General features: G+C 39.3%; 1 protein-coding gene across 1 annotated transcript; it reads left to right on the forward strand.

The window, feature by feature from the left end:
• Window positions 1-4,562: 4,562 nt before the first annotated feature.
• LOC308389049 (uncharacterized protein) lies at window positions 4,563-7,382 on the forward strand. Its single transcript, XM_080870179.1, has 2 exons — window positions 4,563-5,934; window positions 7,152-7,382. The coding sequence occupies exons 1-2, from the start codon at window positions 4,672-4,674 to the stop codon at window positions 7,179-7,181; spliced, it is 1,293 nt and encodes a 430-aa protein (XP_080726305.1). The 5' UTR covers window positions 4,563-4,671; the 3' UTR covers window positions 7,182-7,382.
• The last annotated feature ends 2,577 nt before the right edge of the window (window positions 7,383-9,959 follow it).

A 9,959-nucleotide genomic window follows, 5' to 3' on the forward strand; every position in this document is an offset into this window, starting at 1 on the left:
TTCCCTCATCCACCTGCTGGCCTCTGTGGAAGCCCCGCCATAGCCACCACCAAACAACTGAGTTATTTTTACACATCGACCTGCATCTGGCCAATCCACCACCTCTCATTGTTCATGCCCTTACAAAATAAAAATAAAAAATAAGTCACTGGGGATGCCCGGTATGCCCGATGGCCAGTCCAGCTATGTTAACCTGCAACCAAATCTACTTGTGTCAAGCCAGCCTCCAATTCGAGACTTGCAGTCAAGCCAGCCTCCAGTTTGTTTTACGTTCCCTGTGTATTCAAAGTAATACGGGAATGGATGTGGAAACCGGATTTCAAAATAAAAGCCAACTTCGAGTGAATTAACAGATATGTTAAGAACATAATAACATATAATTTAGGCTTTTTTTTTTTTACAAACTCTAATGTTAGATCTATATGACACAGCCTTGTACCCTAATTGTGCCCTGTCACTATCAAGGCCATCTTATTTTGGATTTCAAAGTAAAAGCCCTGTGAATCTTCATTTTTGAACTACTCTTTCAATGACTTAATAATGCTCTTAAAAGCAAAAGTCGTATTTCCAAATACTATTTGAACTTTATATCAACACTTTCCAACCACAGTCTTTTTACAGTGATACCATATCAATATCAAGTCAGTCTGATTTTGCCTTTCATAGTAATGGCCCTTTGAAATTGTCCATAATTGATTTAATCTTCTAACGATTCAAAATGCTCTAAAATGAAAAATTCTTGTTTCCACAGGGTAATTCCACCTTAGATCAACAGTATACAGCCCCACAGTGATACCATATCAATATCAAGTCATTCTGATTATGCCTTCCAAAATAAAAGCCTTTTTAAATTGTCCATAATTGACCTAACTTTCAGTGATTTCAAAATGTTTTAAAATGGAAATTTCCTGTTTCCACAGGGTAATTCCACTCCAGATCAACAGTATACAACCTCACGATGTTACCATATCAATATCAAGACATTCTGATATTGCTTTAAAAAATAAAAGCATTTTCAAACTGCCCATATCTGAGTTGCTCCTGGAACAATTTCAAAATGCTCTAAAATGGCACATTCCTGTTTCCACAGGGTAATTCCACTTTAGATCAACAGTATACAGCCCCACAGTGATACCATATCAATATCAAGTCATTCTGATTTTGCTCTCAAAAATAAAAGCCTTTTCAAATTGTCCATAATTGACCTAACTTTCAGTGATTTCAAAATGCTCTAAAAAGGAAAATTCCTGTTTCCACAGGGTAATTCCACCTTAGATCAACAGTATACAGCCCCACAGTGATACCATATCAATATCAAGTCATTCTGATTATGCCTTCCAAAATAAAAGCCTTTTTAAATTGTCCATAATTGACCTAACTTTCAGTGATTTCAAAATGCTCTAAAATGGAAATTTCCTGTTTCCACAGGGTAATTCCACCTTAGATCAACAGTATACAGCCCCACAGTGGTACCATATCAATCTGCAGCTCCATACAGCAATGTTACGACTTAGATGATATCTTATAACTCATAACTCTTATGTTAGCTCCCCTCAGTAGCATACTGTCAGAAATATTCGACGGCTGCAATAATTCTTTAAGTGTTATTTTTTCCTTGGTATTCTAATTTCACCGAAGTTTACTAAACTCAACAAACTTAATATTACTTACCGGGACATTTATTCTGTCCTCATTTTCTTTCACCGAAAAATTGTTTCCTGCGGTGCCGTCTTTCGTGCTTGGCTCTCCTACCTTTGCTAACGTGATGCACATAGCGCAGAAGCCGATGCTGCATTCACTTACACTCGGATATCTGAGCTTCACCGTGAAAACATAATCGGACATTTGATATTTGATTGAATTGTATTGTTTTGCCTTTGGGGTGGCACCTGGGGTGGCCAGTCTGGTTGGGGGGGTGGCCTGTGCCCCCCCAGGCCACCCCGCTGGACACGCCATTGCTGCTGGCCTCCACCACTTGCTAATGTTACTGAATCTGTGGAAGCTCCGCGATAGCCACCACACGAAGTAACGAGTAACGACCCTATCTAAATCCCAGTAACGACTAACGCGTTCCTGATTTTGGCATAATAACTGGTTACCGTGCTCGTTACCACAATAATAACGTAGTTACTGTAACGCGTTACTTAATAACGCGTTAGTCCCAACACTGGTGTTCAGTGATCATTTATCCCAGTGCGAGATTAATTTCTGGATGTATTCTTTAAAAATGTTCACTTTGTGGCTGTGTGTGCATGAAATAACCTTTATTTTCTATTGTGTGTATCATCGCATACTCAAAATAGAAAAATTACTAATTTATTTGATTATCAATGTTTACTGAGAGGAAGCTGGATGAACCTTATACACTTGAAACATCACAAAGTTATTTAGATCTCTCCTTCTGGAGCTGATTGCTGGAGAGGTCAGACTTTTATTGGACAGTTGAACTTTATAACACTTTTATTAACACTAATTAAATGGCTGTAATGGACTGCTACTGTCTCTTTCAGTCTGATACCAAAATTTAGGAGATATATATATATATATATATATATATATATATATATATATATATATATATATATATATATATACACACACACACACACACACACACACACACACACACACACACACACACACATATGTGTATGTGTGTGTGTGTGTGTGTGTGTGTGTGTGTGTGTGTGTGTGTATATATATATATATATATATATATATATATTAGGGCTGCCACGATTAGTCGACTAGTCACGATTACGTCGACTATCAAAATCGTCGACGACTGATGTAATAGTCGACGCGTCGTTTGAAGCTTTGTAAGATCCCAAAAGACACAGGAATAAGTAGCAGGATTTAAGAGTGTAATAACGGACTCAAACAGAAGATGGCAGCACTGCATGTACAAGGATGCCAGCTGCCGTTAAACCCCGAAGAAGAAGAGGCTCTGTCCCAGAATTCATAGCGCGGCCCAGCGCAGTTGCCAACAATGGCGGCAGCTGGTTAGTTTTAATATTAATATTATTCTTTCTGGGTCACAAAATAAACGTTTAACATATTTTCAGGCGAGAATGTAGCTGTGTAAACCTCAAATATCTGCTCAGTTTATCAAGACACCACATACTTTAAAAAGCGCTCCGACGTTTTCGGAGACGTCTGTTACTCACTAGCTCGATAGCTAGCCGGGGGCCATGAGAGCACCGGACTCCCAGCTAATCGTTTTCAAACCAACCGCCGTCTTTCGCTACTCAGGTTAAACATATATAAGTCACTTAGATAACTTAAAAATGTTATTGTTTGGCTTATTTTAGTATTTTATTTGTTCCTGAGTAAATCAGTTTGGCTGAGATTAAAGTTATAGTTTTTACACAGCTGAATAAACGTCAAGCAGACAGCTGATTATCAGAAGTGTGAGATGCTGGAGAATTTACTCCGGTGTCCCGTTATATTTTAGATAGCAAGGAGTTTATTAAACTTCACTGAAACAATCTGCAAATTTCATTAAAATTAATAAACTATCATCTTGTCTTTATTTTTTAGTTAGCACAGACCTTAAACACTTAAAGCTGTAAGCTAATGATAGTTATATAAGAGCAGATGCTGCTGGTGCAATAAGCTGTACGTTTTACGTCCAATGGATGATGATCTGATTAGTCGACTAATCGCAAAAATAATCGGTGACCAGTCGACTATCAAAATAATCGTTTGTGGCAGCCCTAATATATATATATATATATATATATATATATATATATATATATATATATATATATGCGCATCCTAAATTTTTGATGGATACGTACTGACAGGATCTTCACCTATAAATGAACTCACTCCGCCGTAGGACTGATTCCACTCTTTGACCACTCACTCCTCTGTTATTAGAGTTTATTTGTTTTACGACTTATTTGTGGTTAAAATATTTTTGATTTTCTACCAAAGCTTCCCCACTTTGCCCAGAATAAAATTCTGCTGGAGTTATATCAAATATACATATATATTAGGGGTGCAACGATACTCGTATCGATATTGAACCGTTCGATACAGTGCTTTCGGTTCGGTAAGCATATGTATTGAACAATACAAAATTTTTAATTTATTTTATCAACTTTCCTTCTGACGATGCTGTCTGTGTTGAGCGCTCAGTGGATCTGCGCTCGACAGTGCAGCCTAGGCGGAGTAGTGGAACGCAGATTCACTGAGCGCAGGGCAAGCTAGCCAGACAGCAGTGTTGCCAACTTAGCGACTTTGTCGCTATATTTAGCGAGTTTTCAGACCCCTTAGCGACTTTTTCTCTAAAAAAAGTCGCTCAAAAAAAGACGTGAAAGCGCGTATCGCTTTTACTCTCAACAAGCAGCGGGTGCTGTAACGCAGTCAGTTCTTCTTTTACTCTTTTATTCTTATGCTGTTTTGTGGATCACAAGTGTTAGATTTGTGTTCTCATGAGTAAATATATTAATTTATTTTATGTTGTGAAAGAAGTTTTCTGATTGTCATTTTATTTTGAAAAGGATTTTATTTTGGTGATTATAGATTACTTCACTTCCTGTTCCTCTTGTTCCGAAGCGCGAACTGCTGAAGTAATGTATGGTTTTTCCCCTCCTGTGTTGTTAACAATAAAAGAAACGGGAAAAGTAATCAACCACCAAGTGTGTGCATTATTAAGAGAACATGGCCGAAGAAGAAGAAAACTCTTCGAGCTCAACAGGTTATGGGCCCAGGCGTGACACAACAGGAGGAAGATGGCAGAGGTTAGTGTTCAACGGAGACGAAAACAGTTACGAACTTTGGGAGGCAAAGTTTCTCGGCCACATGCGGATCATTGGTCTAAAGGACACTATATTATCAGCCACTAACCCAGATGCAGAGAAGAACGCTGAATGCTACGCTGAACTGATACAGTTTCTTGATGATAAAAGCCTTTCACTGGTAATGAGAGATGCGACTGACGACGGAAGAAAAGCTTTAAAAATACTACGTGACCACTACGATAGTAAAGGCAAGCCCAGAATCATCGCACTGTACACAGAGCTGACGTCTTTACAGAAGAAACCAGATGAGACAGTGACAGATTATATTATCCGGGCTGAAAAAGCAGTGACCTCCCTAAGAAATGCAAAAGAAGTCATCAGTGATGGACTTATTATCGCTATGATTCTAAAGGGGCTTCCTGAAGCTTACAAGCCATTTGCTATTCACACAACTCAAAGCAGTGAAGATTTAACATTCACACAGTTCAAAAGCAACCTACGAAGTTATGAGGAAACCGAGAAATTCGACAACAAAGTAAAAGCGGATAATGTGATGAAGGTTGATTTAACATCAATCACCTGCCATGGATGCGGAAACCGAGGACATTTTGTAAAAGATTGTCGCCAAAAGGGAACACCTAAGTGGTGTAGCTACCATAGAAGCTCGACACACAGTGATGAGACATGTAGAAGAAAAACCAAATACAGAGATGATGCGAAACTAACTGTAGTAAAACAAGAGGACAAGAAAGAAGAGCAGACTTTTGTATTTAAAGTTAGTCAAAGACTTCTGCCTACTGACATAATAAGAGAAGGACTAATGGTGGACTGTGGTGCTACTTCACACATCATTACAGAGAAGAACAAGTTCATAAAGTTTGATGAGACTTTTGATCCTGAGAAACACTACATGGAGCTCGCTGATGGATCCAGGACAAACAACGTCGCACTCAAGAGGGGAGATGCCAACGTCTCTCTACGGGACATACAAGGACACTGTACCACCATCACACTGAGAGACGCCCTGTTCATCCCATCCTACCCTCAGAGCATATTTTCAGTGAAGGCAGCTACAAACTATGGAGCACAGGTGATCTTCAAGAAGGGACAGAATGAACTGGTGAACAAAGATGGGACAGTCTTCTCCATCGAAGAATACAACAGACTCTACTATTTGAAAACGGTAAACAATGAAACATCATACAATGACATGATGTCCTGTGACACTGTTAATCTGGCTTGTGATGTGAAAACATGGCACGAAATTTTAGGACATTGTAATGTTAGTGATGTGTTAAAGCTACCCGATGTTGTAGATGGCATGAAAATCACAGGCAGTGGCATGTTAGATTGTAATGTGTGTACAGAAGGGAAATTCACTAACAACAGAAACAGACAAAGCGACCCAAAAGCGAGTGACCCATTACAGTTGGTGCACACTGATCTAGCGGGCCCCATTGAACCTAGTGGCCAAAGTGGTCATAAATACGCTATATTATTTACAGATGATTTTTCAGGGGCAGTGTCAGTTTACTTTCTAAAACAGAAAAGTGACACCACAGAGGCCACAGCAAAGTTTCTAGCTGACTGTGCACCATACGGCAGTGTTAAGTGCATTAGATCGGATAATGGCACCGAGTTCACAAGCAGTTCCTTCCAGTCTCTTTTAAGGGAAAAGGGTATAAAGCATGAGACATCTGCGCCATATTCTCCCCATCAGAATGGCACAGCTGAGAGGCAATGGAGAACTCTCTTTGAAATGGGGAGGTGTCTTTTACTAGAAAAAGAGCTGCCAAAAGAATTATGGCCTTACGCCATCCAAAATGCAGCACACACCCGCAACAGATGCTACAGTAACAGGACTAAAAGTACACCGTATCAGATGTTAACAGGGAAAAGACCAGATCTCTCAAAACTGTGGATATTTGGGTCGGACTGTTATGCATACATACATGATCACAAGAAACTTGATCCCAGATGTGAAAAAGGGATATTTGTGGGTTATAGTAAAAATAGCCCAGCATACCTGGTCTATAACCCTCACACAGGAAAAGTGTCAAAACACAGACTCGTGAGATTTATCAAGAAGAACACTGTTGAACAACAAACACAGACTGATGAATATGACACAGAAATTCAGACTTATGAACATGTAGTGCCTTTAAAAGAAAGTACAGAACAACAAAATGAAAATGCAGCAGAGAACATACCTCCTAGAGAAGAGGAAACCAACACAAATGAACCAAACCCTGACATAGAAAGAAATGAGGGTGATGAGCAAAACCAAACTGAGCGCTATCCTAACAGAGAAAGGAAACCTCCTAAATATTTAGAGGATTACACATCTAACTGCAAAGATTTAGCAAATGAAACCCCTGTAAGTGTTGATTATTGTTACAGAGCAACCTGTGGAATCCCCCAAACCTATAAAGAGGCGCTGATGTCACCAGAGGCACCAAGGTGGAAACAGGCAATGACAGAAGAAATCAACTCTCTGAAGGAGAATGACACATTCGAACTGACTACTTTACCTACTGGTAGAAATACCATTGGAGGAAAATGGGTCTACGCCCTCAAAGAAAATGAACAAGGACAAATATTCAAAGCCAGGTTTGTAGCAAAAGGTTACAACCAGACACAAGGAATAGATTACCAAGAGACATTTGCACCAACAGCAAACATGACATCTGTGCGAACCCTAATGCAAATAGCAGTCCAGAATGATCTTATTATCCACCAAATGGATGTTAAAACTGCATATTTGCATGCTCCCATTGAGGAAGAAATATACATGGAACAACCAGAAGGTTTTGAGCAAACAGAGTCAGGAGAAAACTTGGTGTACAAATTAAAGAAATCCCTTTACGGGTTAAAACAATCAGGTAGAAACTGGTACAAACTCTTGAATGACTACCTTGAACAAAATGACTTTGAAAGAAACCTTTCTGATCACTGTGTATACAGAAAGGACATTGGACATGAAACTCTACTCGTTATCATCTGGGTAGATGACTTGATCATTGCGGCTAGCAATACTAACTTGTTAAACACATTCAAAGAAACAATGAGGTCAAAGTTTAACATGAAAGACCTGGGGAAAATATCCAGTTTTCTTGGGATACAGTTTATACAAAAAGAGAATGAAATCAGGATGAATCAGAAGAGGTACATTCAAAGAATGTTGGAACGCTTTGGGATGTCTGAATGCAAACCCAGATCCACACCGTGTGAACTAAAAACGGACACTACTACATGTGGAGGAAGTGATGCAAATGAGACTGTTAACTCAAGAGAGTACAGAGAAATAGTGGGCAGTTTGATATATGCCATGACGTGTACGAGACCAGATATAAGCTGGGTTGTTAGCAGACTATCTCAAACACTAGCTCAACCCACGAGAGAGAACTTAGTAATGGCAAAACAAGTCCTCAGATACCTAAAAGGCACAAATGACTTTGAACTGATCTTTAAGAAAAGCAGTGAGAATCTAGATCTAATTGCTTACAGTGACTCTGACTGGGCATCCTCTGTAAAAGACAGACGCAGTACAACAGGCTACTGTTTTGCACTTACTAAAGAGGGACCAGTAATATCTTGGAAAACAAAGAAACAGCCTACAGTGGCACTCTCAACATGTGAAGCTGAATACATTGGTCTTGCAACCACTACTCAGGAAAGCATGTACTTAACCCAACTGTTAAACGGCATGGACAGAAAAAGGTACACATGTACTAAACTGTTTGGGGACAACCAAGGGGCCATTGCGTTGAGTAAAAACCCAGTGAACAGACAGAGGTCAAAGCATATTGATGTGAAATATCACTTCATTCGTGAAGCGGTAAATGAAAGGAAAATCTGCATTGAACACTGTCCATCAGAAGAAATGGCTGCAGACATACTAACAAAACCAGTTACAAGAGTGAGACTCAGAAAGTTTCAAAAATGGTTCTTTGGAAATGCATAAGATGCTATGGGCTAGCAGCATGAGAACAAGGGGGGGTGTTAGATTTGTGTTCTCATGAGTAAATATATTAATTTATTTTATGTTGTGAAAGAAGTTTTCTGATTGTCATTTTATTTTGAAAAGGATTTTATTTTGGTGATTATAGATTACTTCACTTCCTGTTCCTCTTGTTCCGAAGCGCGAACTGCTGAAGTAATGTATGGTTTTTCCCCTCCTGTGTTGTTAACAATAAAAGAAACGGGAAAAGTAATCAACCACCAAGTGTGTGCATTATTAAGAGAACATGGCCGAAGAAGAAGAAAACTCTTCGAGCTCAACAACAAGGTTTAAAACTACTTGTAAACACACACACACAAAGTAACTCAACCAGAGTGCCTATTTCGGGTCACTTTTGCCGGTCCAAGCCCAGGTAAAGGAGCAGGGTTGGAATTGTGACATTAAAAAAACCAATAATTGCTAAAAGAAATTTAATTTGTAGTTCTAAATAAACTCTAAATGCATTTAGGACGTTTTTTACTCACTTTGTCTCTTCCACGATGTTATTTCTCTCTCCAACAACATAGGTTACAATTAGATTAGCATGACCAATTATGCAAATTAGGCGATGACATCATTTAGCGACTTCTAGCGACTTTTAGGACAACCAATAGCGATTTTCCTTACTGAGGAGTTGGCAACACTGCCAGACAGAAGTTAAGCTCTCCTTGTAACATGACAAAATGAACCTCCCCCATCCTCATTCAGATCTGGCGTTTGGAACTATTTTGGTTTTCATGTGAAGCATGACCCTGAAGGTAAGCGTGTCATGGACTAAAGTAAAACAGTATGTTGGCTGTGCCACGCAATGCTCAATTACATGGGTGGGAACTAGTGTGTTAGCGCAGTTAGCTCGGGGCGATTCGCGGTAGCTCCTTAACGGAGATTTGCCTTGTTGTGGCGTTAACGTCATTTCAGATTAACGCTGACAGCACTAGTGGGAACACAACGAATATGACTGCACATTTACTCCGACATCATCCTGGTGCAAAGACAAGTGGAAGCTGACAAAAACAACAAGCACGCATGCTACAAACTTTACCCGAGTCATTTAGACAGCCCTTAGCACATGATTCTTCGGATATGTTTAATATCCTGCTTAGAATATAGCCCAGAAGAAGCGTATAGTATAGCTTTTATTTTGGAAAGAGCCATTTCTCTGTGATAAACTCTCTTTTCCAAAGATGAGTGATTTCTCGATCAGATAG

The sequence above is a fragment of the Rhamphochromis sp. 'chilingali' genome (genome assembly GCF_963969265.1).
Source record: "Rhamphochromis sp. 'chilingali' genome assembly, chromosome: 21".
Taxonomy (NCBI): domain Eukaryota; kingdom Metazoa; phylum Chordata; class Actinopteri; order Cichliformes; family Cichlidae; genus Rhamphochromis; species Rhamphochromis sp. 'chilingali'.

Bases quoted from the DNA above. Each gene is read 5' to 3' on its own strand.
- LOC308389049 (XM_080870179.1), top strand. From the start codon at position 4,672: ATGGCCGAAGAAGAAGAAAACTCTTCGAGCTCAACAGGTTATGGGCCC. The intron at 5,935-7,151 runs GTAAACAATGAA...TTATTGTTACAG, and splicing joins GACTCTACTATTTGAAAACG to AGCAACCTGTGGAATCCCCC.